At 36.3% G+C, this 17736-nt stretch overlaps 1 protein-coding gene across 8 annotated transcripts in view; it reads left to right on the top strand.

Annotated features, from left to right (window-relative positions):
- Positions 1-17736, top strand: part of TBC1D22A (TBC1 domain family member 22A) — a 476952-nt gene that overhangs the window by 245475 nt on the left and 213741 nt on the right. The window contains exon 10 of one of the 8 annotated variants that reach the window (XM_043496382.1): positions 6824-7441. The exons of 6 other annotated variants lie outside the window; for them this stretch is intronic. In XM_043496382.1, coding sequence (XP_043352317.1) covers positions 6824-6942 — 119 coding nt within the window. In that variant the 3' untranslated portion in view covers positions 6943-7441. Of the gene's footprint in view, positions 1-6823; positions 7442-17736 lie in introns of those variants that run through there. One more of the 8 variants, XM_043496380.1, reaches the window with a different exon arrangement.

The following is a 17736-nucleotide window of genomic DNA, read 5'->3' as shown; positions in this document are numbered from 1 at the left end:
ACATGGCAGAATGTGGGTAAAACAGAGCAGGGGAGATACTATTCTCCCCCCCAAGAAGTTCAGGCAAAATTTAAATAACGCATTGTCTTTTCACGAGTAGCATCAGCATGGAAGCATGTCCACTGGAATGGTGGCTGAAGCATGAAGGGGCATATGAATGTTTAGCATATCTGGCTCATAAATACTTTGTAATACTGGCTACAGAAGTGCTGTGCGAATGCCTTTTTCACTTTCAGATGACATAAATAAGAAGTGGACACCATTATCTCCCATAAATGTAAACAAACTTGTTTGTGTTAGTGATTGGCTGAATAAGAAGTAGGACTGACTGGACTTGTGGGCTCTAAAGTTTTAACATTGTTTTATTTTTGAGTGCAATTATGTAGCAAAAAAATCTACATTTTAAGTTGCACTTTCGTGATAGAGATTGCATTATGGTACTTGTATGAGGCGAATTGAAAAATATGATTTATTTCATTTCTAATTTTTACAGTGCAAATATTTGTAATAAAAATAATATTAAGTGAGAACTATACACTTTATATTCTGTGTTGTAATTTAAATCAATATATTAAAAAATGTATCATAGAATACTAGGGTTGGAAGAGACCTCAGGAGGTCCTTTAGTCCAATCCCCTGCTCAAAGCAGGACTAACACCAACTAAATTGAAAACATCCACAAATATTTAATAAATTTCAATTGGTACAATATTGTTTAACAGCGCAATTAAAACTGCGATAAATCACCATTAGTTTGTTTGTGTTAATCATGTGAGTTAACGTTGATTAATCGACAGTCCTACTTCTTAATATCGTGAGCCTGTTTTCTCTGTTTTAAATCATGTCCACCTGTTTTTTATACTCTATTGTGGTGTTCACAAGGTTGTCTCTTTCGCCTACAGAAGTTGGTCCAATGAAAGATCTTACCTCACTCGCTTGTCTTGGAAAAATTACTTGGCATTTTCTACTTTTCAAATTTGCCATGAGCCAGAAGCAGTCCTTGCTGAAAGAAAATGAAGTGGCAAAATAATAGCTTGTTTTTTTTAATGCCAATTTAATGCGTACGTATAGCAGCTAAATTCAGTACGGTTAAGATTACTACAACAAGCTGTAAAGACACTATTGATTGACATTTTAATATAAATATTATTTTAGTAAAATTTTTAAGGTGTTTGAAATGTTACCATTCAACTTGCACATCACATGTGGGGTTGGATCTGAAGAAAAAGGTAAATATCATATAATACAGTTCACAGATTGAGTGTAACCTATGTGATGCACTTAGTCTCATTCAAATCAGTCCATGCTGATAGATTCTTGCACTCATACAAATCCCAAAAGAATCATCTTTTGTGGGGAAGGATAGCTCAGCGGTTTGAGCATTGGCCTGCTAAACCCAGGGTTGTGAGTTCAATCCTTGAGGGGGCCATTTGGGGATCTGGGGCAAAAATTCGGGATTGGCCCTGCTTTGAGCAGGGGTTGGACTAGATGATCTCCTGAGGTCCCTTCCAACCCTGATATTCTATGGTTCTGTGATCAGCACAGATCAGATTGCCAGAATGGGGCCTTACACATTAGTTATAAAATCTTAAGAAAATATTTTTACACATTAAAATAATTAAGAAACCCCTCAAAACTAGGTCTGTTTATTTTGTGTGTGTGTGTGTGTGTGTGTGTGTGTGTGAGAGAGAGAGAGAGAGAGAGAGAGAGAGAGAGAGAGATGGAAAACAATATAAATATATAAATAAATGGAATATTGCAGCTATCTCCTCTAGTTCATAATTTGTTTGTAATATTAACAGTTCAATAATGTGTTTTTTAAAATAGCAAAGTAATACTCCTGTATTTTGTTTTGTTTTTCTCCACTGTGAACAGTCCTAGGAAACTGTTGGATGATTTTCTTGTTGGATTATTAGTGTGTATATGATCCTTTATTTAAAAAAAAAGAAAAAAAAAGAAATGAGGAAAATGTGACAATTTGAGGTTTATTTGCCAGATTAAAAATATTGAATATGAGATATGTTATACTTTGTAAAAAATAGGGAGATAATATTATCTTGGCCAATTAGGTTTAAGGGAAAATATTGTGGTGTTGCTAGTAGTGTGAGAAAAGGTCATTTAATTATTTAGATCAATGTATTGTTTAGGAAAGTATTTCTGCTGACAACTTTGTACTAGCTACTTTGAAAAAAAAATTGAGATTAAAGCATTCTCTATCACTTTAAAAGTAAGATTCATGGTTTGTTAAGGACATGCAAATTCCCACCACTCTGCTTGCTGCTGCCATTTTTATTTACTCCCCAGAAGCATGAAGTCCTGCTGCTGTCTTTGAATAGTTTAAAAAAAAAAAAAGCCAATATTTTTACATTGGTTATTTTGGTATTTCCTAACTGAAAGTTTAAGCTTAAAACGAGTCACTATTCTTCTTGTTTATTTTGATCACATTGGACAGCAAACTTGTCAAACAGACCTTAGCATCTTTAAAGAGGGCCTTGTTGATATTCATAGTTATGGAGTATGTTGTATTTCATTAAGCATGGCTGTTCTTAGTGATCCGGATGAATAGTCTTGGCTTTAGTTAAATTCACCCATGTTCATTTGTTTTAGGTAACAAAGGCCATTGTTAGACAGTATGTTCTGGAAATAAAGGGCACGAGTAGGATGGGGGACTTTTGAACAAAAAGATAGTGATAATTTGTCAATTGTAAGCACAAAAATGTATTTTAATTGCTAATTTACACGTTTTAATGGCAATTTCACACCTACCTGCCTCTATGCAAGTTACTTCCTTTTTAAACTGCAGGTTTTTTAAGTTCCACTTCTGAAAATATTTTTATGTTCACACAATTGATGTACTTAATTGCACCATACTGTGTGTTTAACATTCTTTTTGGAAAGTTTATTTCTAGGTACTAAATGTCTAAATGTTGGTTTGAGGATCTACGCTAATCTTCTGTCTTTGCTAGCTAGCAAACTATAGTATCCCAATACTTTCAGTTTTACAGACATTACTTTCATGGTTGTGCAATAGCCGTATGTCACTCAATAGCAGACCTTAAAATAGGGATGTGTGCAACGCATCCAAAATTAGAATATGGTTTAGTGGATGTACTACAACGCTTTGATCTTGGAACTGTTGGTGTGTACTGGCTAATAAATTAAGAATATTGGTAGTAAGGACGCAAAATATTAGGCTCTCCTAACTGGGTTGCTCCAGGTTTTTGTGTGATGTTTGAGTTAATCCACTGTATTGAGTAGTACATCAGCTTAAACATTAAGCCTATGTAATATGTCAAAGTAGACATGACAGCTGAACTATATAAAAAAAAAAGCTATTTTAAAATTTAAGTCCAAAAATACATTGTAACTGACCTTTCTGATGCATTTAAATGATATTCAGCTTGTATGCTAAGGATGTACTTCTTGTTTTGCAGAAAAAAATGTTTAGTTTCATTTTTAGATTTATTGAAAGACATCTTATTAGTGATCTGTTGAATATGCTGTGATAAATACAGGATTAACTAACTTTCTTGGGTTTTTTTAAGTTTAGTTCTTGGCTGTTTGTACAATGACATAATGATGAAACCACTCTGATAGGTGATGCTTGATCAGTCACATTAATGATTTTTTAAAACTACAGTTACAGAATACTAATTGTGTATGCAAAATTATATTGATTTAATTATATTGAGATGTACTGTATTGACAGCTACAGTTTTTATATTAAGTGAATAATTAGTGATAAGGTTTTATGTAAATATGAAATTGTATTCAAATACGTCAATGAAGGATGTTATTTTAGTTAAATATTATATTAAATAAGAGTCTCTGAAATCATTTTAGAAAATTTTTATTGAACAGCATTTGGAGTAAGAGAATGCTAAAGTCAAAACTGAGTTTATTTAGAATTTATATTTCTGTGCTCTTTGCTACTGTTGTGAAAGATGCTTGTGATGAGTTTTCTCTCTTATAGTCCATCTTTTTGCTTCAGCTCTATGCTATAGTGAAGTTTTTTTTAAAAAAAAAAGTTATAACTTTCTGTGATGGGGCTCGCCACTTGGCATTTGTCTGGCACATCCTTCTGGTCACTCTGGAGATTAGCTCTCGAGGAAGACACCTCTTCCCATGGTCGCATGCTGTGTCACTGTCTATTGCCAGCTTCCTGGCTTTATAGGCCTCGCCTCTTCCTGCTCAGCTGACCTGCTTGCAGTCGATTCCCTGCTCTTTGGCTCTTTCTCCCAGTGTAGCCCCTGGAGTTAATAGGCTAGCAGGCCACCTTAATCCCTTCCAGTCCTGTGTGGGGTGGACACACCATCACACTTCCATAGTAGTTTTCTGTTTTAATCAATTTCAGTGCCATGTAAGACGCTTTCCCCCCACCTCTCCTTTTGTTTAAATGATGTCATCTTGGTTAGTTCTTCAATATTCGATTTGGATTTCTATGATCTCTTTTATGTTTATAATAAATTTTAATAGCTTATACAGTGCCCTGAGCACATGCTTTCCTCAGTTGGCTTTATAAACATTATTGATTTAATATCTTTTTTTTTTTTTACATGGAGGTTATTGTGCTTTATCTTGCTGTATAACTCAGAGGCCTTGGTCAGGATCAAGGATCCATTGTACCAGTGTTGTACTGTACAAATATTTCTATTTTCAAATGATCAAAGATTTACTGTTATGAACTTGAATAGTTTACTTCTACATATTTATAGTGTAGTGACACCCACAATGTGCTGGGGGCTGAAGAAACCTAGAAAGACAATACCTGCCATGAAGAGCATACGATCTTAGAAAAACACAGAGGCTGGGGGGAAAGGACATAACATAAAAGCAAAGTAATTAGTGTGCCAATTGCCCTGCATCTTGTAAGTTCTATTTTTGATAGTCTTTTAGTATATTTACATTATATTATAAAAGTATAAGTTATGGGTTTCTAGGAGGGACTTGTTGGTGTTGAAGTGGGGGAGAGTAAGGAATTGAACTGGGAAATGGATACAGGGAGAGGGAAACTTCATAAAATGCAGGCAAAAATTGAAAAAAATGGAGTGGAAGGAATGAGTGTGAAAATCAAAATGAACAGGGAGAGAGAGTTCAGACAGTTTGAAGGGAAGAGTGGAATGAAGATGGATCAAGGGCTAGACAACAAATAAGAAACATATTCTTAGTCCATGTTTCTGAGTTGAGTGAATCATGATATCAGGAAATAGACAGAGGCTTCCTATCAGGAGATGTGGCTGCTGGGTATGGTGCCCCAGGTAAGTTCCTTTTGAGTTTGGTATGGTGATCTGGAAGGACCTGATTTTAACCTCTGCAAAGATGGTAAGAGAATGGTGCAATGGGAAACAGCACAAATGGTAGGTGTTGGAAGCAGAGTCGGTGTATGTCTACACTGCACGTGAATTACAGTGGCATATAGAGTACATATGCTGCACGTTTGGGTACAAATAGCAATGTAGATGGGGAGGCACTGCTTAGGTGAGTAGAGTAAGGAACTGCTGAAACCCTTAGGGTATGTACCCTCACAGCTCTCTCTATGTTCAAACAGTGCCTTCCTTATCTACACTGCTATTTTTAGTAGTTTTGTGTCCCATTGCTCCTTGCTGCCAGTCTTTCCCTGCTGCAAGGAAAGGCTTCAACAGTGGGGAAAGGCTCCAGTGGGGAAGGGCTTCAGCAGCTCACTGCTTTGTCAATATAGCCTTTTTGTTTTGACAATACAGTATTTCAGATAAAGCTAAACTTTATCACAGTAGGTCAAATAACTTGAACTGTCACAAGTTTTTTTTTTTAATAAAGTTTAGTTTTACTCTGAGGTTGGGTATGTAAAATTTGGCTCCACCTCAGTCAACCCTAAGTATTCAGAGTCATAGCTATTTAATGACTAAAACTCCTGTTAGCACTTTAGTGGCAATGCAACTCTACAGGAGTGAGCTTGATTCTGTTGTGGCTCGCACAACATTCTGAATGCAGGTTTCTAGTTTGGGATGTGAGACTCAACAAGAACCCACCTTGAATTTCTGATTCGAGGTTAAATTTGCATGATAAGCAATTTTATAAATATAATCACAGTTATTTTATTTGTAAATTGATCAGATTTGATGTGCAGGTCATTGAGAGACAATAACTATATGGAAACCTACATTGTTGCCTTTGAAACTCAGTTTTAAGTAGAATTGCACTTTTAAAACTCTGTTAAATCCTTAACCTATAATATTTGTATAATATTTGGATCCCATGTGCTTAGCTACTGAAGTTATTAGTTAAAATTACTTTTACTTTCTGACTAAAACCTTTTTCAAAATAGTTCAATTCTGTTCGTGTGTGGATTTCAGTGTTATTTAGAAGTATTTCTCTTGGGCGTCATCATCCAAAGGTAACAGGATGTTTCAGAGGCGAGAGACTTTTTTTTCGTGCAAATATATGCAATTACTATAGGTGGTTCTACACACCAACAATTCTAAGCAATAGGCATTCCTAATTTCACTTGAGAATCCCAGATGTACAAATTAAGTGTTTTCATGTCAAATGTTGTTGCTACCTTAATACTTAAATTCAGGTAAGTTTAAAACATTGAGAACATTACTGCTGCACTTGCACATAACACAGATTGTCTGATATGCCAGAATGAAGAATGTGAATGCAAGATGTTCCTGCCCTGGCAGTATAATAGGTTCCAGGACTGAAGTATCAGAAGACGTAACTCAGTGGTAACAAAGACCTTCAGTGTCATGGCAGTGTGGTCCCAGAAGTGGCAACTTCTTTTTTTTAATTGATGGACTGGTATAATGGATAGGGATATTCACTTGTTTTCTGGCTTTTCAAGTTTTTTGGACTCTGCAGGAGATGAAAGCTCCACATCAGGATCCTGGAATTGACAGCTATTTGTCCAGTCTACAAGACTTTGATCAAGACCAAAGATTTATAGTCTTCAGATTTTTGTAAGACTATCCACCTGAACCTGAACCTTTTCAGGTTGACACCCTGACTTCTGGATTGCTTACATGCTTGATTAGACTATACTTCAGAACTCTAGTGAATCCTATTGAAAATCAGAGTTTGACCAAAAAACCTCTAATTTTTAATGTTCTTGTCGGTTACACTTTGAACATTAAGAACATTGTTTGAATTCATGCTGCATGGATTGTGATTTCAGGTTCCACACTCAGGGCAACTGTCCTCATTCACCTTATAATAACCTCATTTATTGAGAGTGCCCTGTTACCAGTAGGGTTGTGTGAGATTATTACTTTGCCTTGATGGCTGCTCAATTTCTTCTTAGTAATACCCTCAGTTGTGCTGTGGATGTCTCAGATTGGATGTATTCATTTAGCTACTTTGAGGGGCGTTCCTCCACTGTGGGCATAAACAACTGAAGGATTGGAGGGACTTTAGCCCCTCAAAAATTTAAGAATTGCTTTAATAAACACTTATTAATGAACGTTTATTAATAAATAAATAGATGTTTTGTTGTTCCTGAGCTAATATCTGTATCATCGTTCCAGTGAGTTTGCCAACTTGTGCTAACCCACCAGGAAGGAGACTGTGAGGTTACACATCTATATGCAAGACAGCATTTGTTTCTACATGTTGAATTAATTGGGATAAAACTTGTCCTAGTGCACTTCACAGCTGCAAAAACAGTATTCAAGATCTGTAGATGGAAGCTAGGACTTGGGAGCTGTAGGTCAGATTCTCAGAAGTCCTAACGCTTCTAGGAAGCTGTAAGTTAGTGAAAATTCTGTTTTTGCCTGTGTTCCACAGTTCCTTGTAATGGAGGTTGTGACATACTAGGGTGCAGTCCAGACCAGTGGGGGTCTGTGTCATCCCTGCCCTGCAAACTTGGGTGCCTTACAATATCTTACTGATAGTAGCTCCCAGCTAGGCCACTCTCAATAAACCTTCTAGCATGCACCCTGAGAGTCTGTGTGTAACTGCAGTCTGCCAGTCACACTTGGGTTACATTCTGTCTCTCACCTGCTTTGGTTATACTGCAGGATGACCCCAACGTATTTGCAGTCCCAGATTTTCCCCAAAAATATATGTCTTGTACTGCCCAGTCCTCTCCTAGACAGTCCAAATACATTAAGTCAGTTATTCCTTTAAGGGAATAATATATATATATATATATATATATATATATATGAATAAAAAGATAAACTTGATCTTACATGGGGAGAAAAATGTTTTGATTTTAAATGAAGACTGTGTAACGGTTTTTTGAAATTGGTCTCCAAAAACAATGCAGTTACCTGTCCCATTTTGCAGTTGCAGTCTTACTGAATGTTATCTTCCTTACTGGATGTGTGGAAACCAAATTGCTCTATTCATCAGGATAGAAAAATTAATAGAAAGATATTTACTATCAATTTAATGGCTGATCGTGGCTAGCTGTTTTTTGTTTGCAAAGGTTAATGTAACTGAAGTGCGTGAATCTGTCCTCACAAGTTCTTAGGCACTGAAGGATGGCTCCACGCCACAAACATACCTTTTGGATCCATCACCTGCAAATGTAGATGACAACTTCTCTCTTATACTACAGATCCCTCATTTATCACAGGGTTGATGTTACGTCATCAGCTCGTGCATGACAAACCTCCAAAACAGATATCAGTGAAATTTTAAAGAAATAGTTAGCCTATGAAAAGTAGGCCAAGTCTACAATGTATTTAAAATATTTCAGATAGTGGAATAAAACCTGAAGACAATATTTTTTTGAGCGGCACATCCTTATTGGATATCCATTTATATAATCTTTCAAAAATATTAGTTGCTGACATTAATAAACAATTGTTAAATCTATACATTATTTTTATATAAATATTACAATAGACAGTGACAAATACAAAAGGTGAGGGAATACAGCAGTTTGGCAATATAGGTTGTGAGTTACAATAGTCATACAAATTGTTTCTGAAAAGTTATTATCTGAATGGTTTTCCAATCAGCTTACCCTATTTGGCGTTCTTCATACAATTCAGTTGTTAATAGGGCTTTTGAGCGATTTAAAAAAATTAATCAACATTAATCACACAATTAAAAAATTAATGGAGATTAATCGCACTGTTAAAGAATAATAGAATACCATTTATTTAAATATTTTGGGATGTTTTCTTCATTTTCAAATATATTGATTTCAGTTAGCACACAGAATACATGTGTACAGTGTTCACTTTGTATTATTTTTAATTACAAATATTTGCACAGTAAAAAACAAAAGAAATAGTATTTTTGAATTCACCTAATACAAATAATGTAATCTTTTTATCATGAAAGTTGAACTTACAAATGTAAAATTATGTACAAAAAATAACTGCACTCAAAAATAAAACATAGTAGAACTTTAGAGCCTACAAGTTCACTCAATCCTACTTCTTGTTCACCCAATTGCTCAGACAAACAAGTTTGTTTACATTTGCAGGAGATGGTGCTGCCTGCATCTTGTTTACAATGTCACCTGAAAGTGACAACAGGTGTTTGATGGCACTGTTGTAGCCGACATCGCAAGATATTTACATGCCAGATGCGCAAAAGATTCATATGTCCCTTCATGGTTCAACCACCCTTCCAGAGAACAGGTGTCCAATGCAATGATGGGTTCTGCTCAATAACGATCCAAAGTAGTGCGGACAGATGCATATCCATTTTCATCATCTGAGTCAGATGCCATCAGAAGGTTGATTTTTCCTTTTTTTCAGAGTGGTAGCCGTGTTAATCTATATCAGCAAAAACAACGAGGAGTCCTTGTGGCACCTTAGAGACTAACAAATTTATTTGAGCATAAGTTTTTGTGGGCTAGAACCCAATTCATCAGATGCATGGAGTGGAAAATACAGGAGCAGGTATAAATACAGGAAAAGATGGGAGTTGCCATACCAAGTGTGAGGTCAGTCTAATGAGACAATTCAATTAACAGTAGGATACCAAGGGAGGAAAAAAGAACTTCTGTAGTGGTAATGAGAGTGGCCCATTACAAACAATTGACAAGAAGGTGTGAGTAACAGTAGGGGGAAATTAGTATGTAGGAAATTAGGTTTAGGTTTTGTAATGACCCAACCACTCCAGTCTTTATTCAAGCGTAATTTGATGGTGTCCATTTTGCAAATTAATTCTAGTTCTGCAGTTTCACTTTGGAGTCTGGTTTTGAAGTTTTTTTTGGTTGAAGAATTGCCACTTTTAGGTCTGTTATTGACTGGCAGAAGAAGCTACTGCTGTTGAAAGTGAGATTATCACTTCAGCAGTCTCTTAATCCAAGTGCTTAAGTGACTTCCACCAGTTCACTAGTGTGACTTTCTTTAAAATATCATCAGCAAACATCTATTTCTTGAATGGTTTGCCCTTAGCTTTGAAGTTTATTATAGTTGGCATTATGGAGGGATGATTGCTGGATGTCCATGTCATAGCCAACTCTTCTTCTTCAGCAGTTAAGGTTTGACCCTGGTACCGAGTATTGAGAATATTTGCAAGAAAATGAGCTGGAGATAGACCTTGTCCCATTTGTTTTTTATTGCTTGTAATATAACTCTGTCATTGCATATTTCTCTTCTTACGATCTCACTCAATTCCTTCCAAATGTCAACAGTGTCAGTAATAAAACAGCTATTTCCCTGCATTTTGTTCAAGGCTACAGAAATAGGCTTCAGGGTACTCAGCATGTGTTCAACATTTCTCTTAAGCCCAATGTTGAGAACTTTGGCTGTGACGATGTCCTCTATTTTTTTTCATGATTTTGTTCCCAAACTGTCATCAGATTACGCCAGTTCTTGATATAGTGCTCAAAACAGTCCACTCCTGAGTTACATCACATGTCTTGTGGGAGAGTTAGCTTGGTTCTTCCCACTTTTTTCAGAGTAGCTGCAGCAAAGTGGTTGTTACGGAAGTATTTTGCAATTTCAATGACATTAGCCTTTATTTCTGGAGCACTGAAGTCTTTGTCTAGGAGGTGCATCAAATGAGCACTGCAACCGTATATTATTAGCTTGGGACTCTCTTCTAAATTTCTTTTCATCTTGGATACATTTGCAGCATTGTCAGTGACCAAGCTGCATAATAGACATTTCAATTTTTTTCACATTTTGTTATATATTTTGCCCCCAACGATCTTCTATTCATTGAACTTTTTGAAACTTTGCACTTTCAGAGAGAGGTATAGGGACAACCCTATTGTCCCTCTGCAAATTTGTGTACACAGAGAGAGGGGGTATTGTCTCTGTGTACACAAATTTGCAGAGGGACAATAGGGTTGAGGTCTGTTATTTCTCACCTCTATATATTTTATTTATTTATTTTTATTTAAATATTTTTGCTGTAAACAAGCATGTTATCTCTGGAGACACAAATCCACAGTTTGAGAACTGCAAAACTAAGCATCTCTGATTGTATCTTCTAGACTGAACTGAAATAATCTATACAGAAGTCACTGGAACCCCATAAAATTGGGTCCCTAATCCATGAACTATTGCAACTCATTTACAAAATATTTCTTAAACATTATATGAATATATTTTCTCATAGAATTAGAATTCATAATCTCTATTCCATGAAGAGATATCTTTGAGCTATAATGTATCTTAATTAAAACTATCTTTAGATAGTTTTTTCCTGAAAAAGCATTTTATCAAAAATATCTGATTTAAATGAAAAATATCTGATTTTTTATTTAAAAAAGTCATTGATTTTTATCCACCCTGATTACGATTAATTTTTTTAATCACAATTTTTTGAGTTAATCTTGTGAGTTAACTACGATTAATCTATAGCCCAATTTGTTAATTTAATATAGTTCTCTACTCTATTATCATATTATCCCATAACATTACCAGTATTGAGCTAAAACAGGATGGGGCTGCTTTAAAACTATAAGCACTATGTAAAGGGTATTATAACTGCTTTATAACTCTAGGCTTGTTTTTTCCATTTGTAAAAAGCAACAAACTTGCATAAGCAGTCTTGTACCTTTTACTCTGAGTGAAAGTGAGGCTGAAGTGTAAACTAAGAAATGGACATATAAAAGAGTAGAAACGGTCCATTTTACTGTATAGGTTGTTTTTACCAAATTCTGTTGTGCTCCAGAAATCCAAAATACCTGAGCTCAGTGGAGACTGTATTTACAACTATTATAGCTGAAGACAGAATTTACAACAGGAATAAGTGAAGACAGAATTTTGTCTAAACTATTTGCCACCATATTTTCCAACTTTAATTTTAACTGCCTTTTTTATTTTTATTTTTCAACTTGGAACAGTACAGTATTGATTGACTGAAAAATACCAAGATGCCAAAAACTAGTAGTCTTCTCAAGTACTCATTCTCTAATTTTGGACATTTACTGTAAAAATAGGTTATGATTCTTTATCTAGCATTTTGTGTATGCTTTTTTCCAATTTAGGAGGGGACACGTTAGATTGCAATACACGCCACGTCTTCAAAGTGATTTTTACCTGTCATCTTCTAAGGAAATTGTTCTCTGGCTCCAGGGATTATAATTTTCTATTTAAGAGGATATGTGATTTTACAATATTTATAAGAACCACTATTATATTAGTTCAGTAAAGCTGTTAAAATCATGTAATTTTAATTTTTCAGGGTATATACAGTTCCCTACTGCAGAGACCCTGATGCTGCACAATAATCAAATGTTAAGTTTTCTAAAGAAAAATAGCAAAGCTTCTGGTGCATAGAACTATATACTTTAATATCTTTTGCCAACAAGTTGATTGGTAATTTTGTTCTGTACAATCTTTGCTGAACCCTTTTCACTGTTTGTCATTTTTCAATTTATAAAACTTTAGTTTGTTTAAAGGAACTAATTTTTTTCATATTTAGTTGAAATATTAGCTCTTCATTAGCTAGGGAAAAATACTGCAGAATGTGAAATACACACCATATACTGCTAAGGATTTCTTTGCTAGCATTATTACACTATATAGGTAGAAACTAGACACTGGCTGGGTAAAAGACAAGAGGTCACAACTTGAATAAAACACAATTTGTTAGATAGCTTTAAACCACTCTCTGCAGTCAGAGTGCCAGACCATATAGGCTGACAGATACAAGTCTGCTGGGCTCAAGCACAAGCCCTTTATTTTGCCTTTTACCTAAGAGGAAAAGTTGGGTCCTCTAAGACCAGCAATGAAATTTCCCTTCCCTGTCCCTTTTAAAAACCCTGTTCTGGAATTTACAGCAGGAAATATTAGTGAGTACTCTTCTTCACACAGTTGTGACAGTGATAATTCCTCATTTTTATTTAACCATCTGTCAAGGATTACCTGGTAATGTAAGAGAGTCTAAATGTGAGATCAAAGATCAAATTGCAATTAACGTACATTGCACAGCTGCAAATATTCACACAATATCGAGACTCAAACACAAACTGGGGTTAGCTCTGCTGCTAACCAACGACCCCCCCCCCCCACAAATGGTTATGAGCTAGCCAGTAGGAATCTTTGGATAAAGTTCTCAACAGTTTAGCATGTGGTTGGAATGAGAAGCCCAATTTATACTCCATGCTTTCTCTTTTGGCTTCCAGAAATATAGGATGACCCTGTCCCCATGAGGAATTCTCAAAGCTGGAGCAGAGAAGATCAGAGAGGTGGCTCTCCATTTGTCTTTCTACTTGCCACAACCAGGTCCATTTATTAATTGCTAGATCTTAGCTTAGTTACATTTTAGAATACCTTTACTAATTAACTTCAGAAAAATAAAAGTGTTTATAGTGCAAATTATTTATAAAAGCAGGGACAGAAATAGTTAATTAAAATGTAGGCATCTTCTCCAATTTAAACTACTGCTTTGCCTATTTTACAGAATATTGGGGTCTGGGATTAAGGTTAAATATTTTAACAGTATGGTAATTAGCAGGTGGAGCAATTTACTAGGGTGATTGTATTGTTTCCTTCACTTGAATTCTTTAAATGAAGATTGGATGTCTTTCCAAAAGATGTGCTGTATCTCAACCAGATATTATAGACTTCATGCAGGAAATACTATGTGAAATTCTGTGGTCTGTCTTGTACAAGAGGTCAGAATAGATGATCATAATGGTCCCTTCTGACCTTAAATCCATGAAACTATAAATATTGAATTAAGGATAGAAAAGTCTTCAGAAAAATCATGAAATTTACATCAGTATAATCCTGATTTTTCATTCATTTGGGAATAGTATATTTTTATCTGTTACTGTTTCAAAGATTGTTTCAAAGGGGTGATATTCACCCCCTGCTTGGCAACTGTTAGGAATGGGCCACATCCACCCTAATTGAATTGGCCTCGTTAGCACTGACACTCCACTTGGTAAGGCAACTCCCAACTTTTCATGTGCTGTATATTTATACCTGCTTACTGTATTTTTCACTCCATGCATCCAATTAAGTGGGTTATAGCCCACGAAAGCTTATGCTTATTAATAAATATGTTAGTTTCTAAGGTGCCACAAGGACTCCTCATTGTTTTTACTGATACAGACTAATACTGCTATCGTGTCATGAAACCTGTCATTTAACTTGGGTTCCCTTATGAAATCTATAGGGAATCAATATGCGGTATTACCAAACAGATAAACAAACGATGAAATTTGGCACTCTTGTAGGCACAATACATGGCAAGGATGATACTATGTACGACATTTCCAAAAGTTGTAACAAAATTAAATTAGAATGTCTCATAACTGGAGGAATAATGTGGAATCTTGGATATTGTCTACCGGGAAGCTTAGTTTTCACTGATTTGACACATTTGGTACATTGTACATATGTTGTACTAATAGAGTGCACATGGGACAGCTGTGCCATCTTGTAATTCACAACATTGTGGGTCCATTATGGCAGCTTGCTGTATACTAAGCAAGTGGCATTCTGGGAGCGTATCCCATGGTCCTGTACTTAGCTGTTGGGCAGTGTGCATTCTGAGATTTTTTTCTCACTGTGCATTCTGCGATGCATAGTGGAAGCTAATGGAATTCTGGGACTTAGGGTCAAATTAAAAAAATCCCATGATTCTACTCTCTGTTCCATGCCGCTTCTCTTTATGTGTGGGTTAGTGCAATTTTTGAATTGCTGTCAGCCAACTTGGTCTCACCAAAGCTCAATACCGCTATGCTGGCAGCCATGACTATGCAGGATCTGAATGGTCTAGAACGGCCAGCAGTTGCAAGAGAAATTCAGGATAGCAAAGGCAACCTTTTTTTGAGATCTGTGCTCAGAGCTGCAGATGCAGCGGTGCCCCATACCAGTTCACAGGTGGGTCACTTTTGCCATCTGGAAGCTGGCCAACCCCAAATGTTACCTATCCATAATAAAACAATTAGGCATATGGACGTCAGTGGTTGGGGCCACTGTCATGCAGGTATGTGAGTAAAGGAGACTTTGCCCCCAGGATCACTATTGATGTTAATGGTGGGCAGGTCACTCCAGTTAACCTGGGTCTCCCAGAATATCTTCTGCTTTCCGGATGTTGCGTGAAAAATGAAATCCACTTCAATTCACTCTTAAACAGTTTCTTTTAGCCTTTATTTTGTAGATATTTAAGACAATTCTGTTACCACCTAAGAATACATACATGCAAAAAGAGATAAGGCAAGAGTTAACTTGATCAAGTTACCTCTTCTGGGGACAGGGCAACTCATTTTAAATCTTTATTTGTGCTATGTTCTTCCCCTGTGTCTTCTCCACTGTCCTATTGTCAATCACTTGTCTTTTATCCCTTGTTCCATAACTTTGCCCAGATTCAGTTTACCCAGATTCTTTGTCTGTGTACCTGTTTATTCTAACTCCCTAATTAAAACATTCTCATTTATAAATACTAATAATTAATCTCAATTAGTACATTTTTGCTTGTCCTACTAAAACTTATTTTATCTGTCTACTTCTATCATCCATGCTTTGCTGTCAATTCTGCTGGTTTCATCTAGTCCTGTTTATCTTGTCTGTTTTTGTGGCGCTGGATTTTTACTTGGTAGCTAGTTTTTTTAGGAGGTGGAGTGGGAGTCATTTGACATGAACTATTACCTTATGGCACTCTGCTTCACTTTGATAGTTATGCCAGGTTTCCTGGTTTGTGTGATCCTGAAGCTGTTTCAACTCAGTTCTGAAATGCTGCATTAGAGGAGAGAGAGAGAAAAAAGCAAAAAAAGTTTATAGTTTCTTATGCTACTATATATAATATTGACATCTTTAATAGTATTTAGTGTAGGAGTACTTGTGGCACCTTAGAGATTAACAAATTTATTAGAGCATAAGCTTTCGTGGGCTACAGCCCACTTCATCAGATGCAGAGTGGAACATATAATTAGTGTGTGTGTGTGTGTGTGTGTATGTGTATATGTATATGTATATGTATATATATGTGTATGTGTATGTGTATGCGTATGTATGTTCAACTCTGTGCATCCGATGAAGTGGGCTGTAGCCCACAAAAGCTTATGCTCTAATAAATTTGTTAGTCTTTAAGGTGCCACAAGTACTCCTTGTTCTTTTTGCGGATACAGACTAACACAGCTGCTACTCTGAAACCAGTATTTAGTGTATATATTTGACTAACTCATTGATTACACAGTTTTCTAGCATTGGCTAATAGTCATTTACAGACAACTTGGACAGAAGGAAGGAACTGTTATCTACTGTTATCTCAGTAGCTGCAGAATGAAAGTGGAGTGTGCATTTTGGCTGCCTGCAAGGATAGTGACACTATTTATGAGCTAGGTTGAAAGCTGCAGAAAAAAATCTTGCCTATGATTATAGCTGCATGTTGTATTTTACCCAATATTTGTGAGAGCAAAGGAGAAAGCCTTAACAATGGGTGGGAGGCTGAAGAGCAGAGACTTGCTCAGTGTTTTGAGCAACCAGCAAGGGGTCCACTAGACCAGTGCTACTCAAAATGGTGGTCCGCGGTCCAGTGCCAGTCTGCGAGCCATTGGCTGCCGGTCTGCGTACACATTGGAAAAAAAAATTGCCGGTCCCCCACATCAGATAGTTTGAGAAGCACTGCACTAGACAATTGAAACAGCTAGGACAATACTATTGGGGATGCTTATTGCTCTTACTTTGAGTCTCGGGCTTGAAAATGTGTAGCTAAACACCCAGCTGTTATCCGTTTATGGCGGGGGTTGGGAAATGGAATGTGAGCACTGCAGTTTCTTATGGGTGCTAGAAGAGCACACTGTGACAGTCCTTATTTTCATCTTGTGTCTAGCCTTTATACTTTTGTAAAAACCTATGACTTATGCAGTTTGTTTTTTCTGTGTCCCCCTGCAGAACTGACATTTTTTGAATGAATTTTATCTGGTTTAATTATTAAGCACAATTTAGTAGATAAAAACCAAAAATAAACCTTTAATTAAAGCGGTTTGAGCATTGGCCTGTTAAACCGAGGGTTGTAAGTTCAATCCTCAAGGGGGCCATTTAGGGATCTGGGCAAAAATTGGGGATTGGCCCTGCTTTGAGCAGGGGGTTGGACTAGATGATCTCCTGAGGTCCCTTCCAACCCTGATATTCTATGATTCTATGATTCTATGATTCAACAGTGAAACAAATCTTTTAAATGATAAGTCCGGTGAAGGGGAGAACACAGCAATGGGAAGCAGCTCTCCAATTTACAGATGAGTAAATGTCCTGCTTCTGTTTGTTTGATCTGCGTTCCAGCATTGAGTGTCAGAGCTCAAGGTTATCAATTGAATTGGCACAAAAGAGTTGGGTTGTAGTGGTGTAATTGTGTGATGGTGTAATTATTCTCACTGTTGTGAAC

This window comes from Dermochelys coriacea, chromosome 1 (assembly GCF_009764565.3).
Source record: "Dermochelys coriacea isolate rDerCor1 chromosome 1, rDerCor1.pri.v4, whole genome shotgun sequence".
NCBI classification, from domain to species: domain Eukaryota; kingdom Metazoa; phylum Chordata; order Testudines; family Dermochelyidae; genus Dermochelys; species Dermochelys coriacea.
The sequence above is the reverse complement of the archived record's forward strand: the minus strand, read 5'-3'. Positions and strand labels throughout refer to the sequence as shown.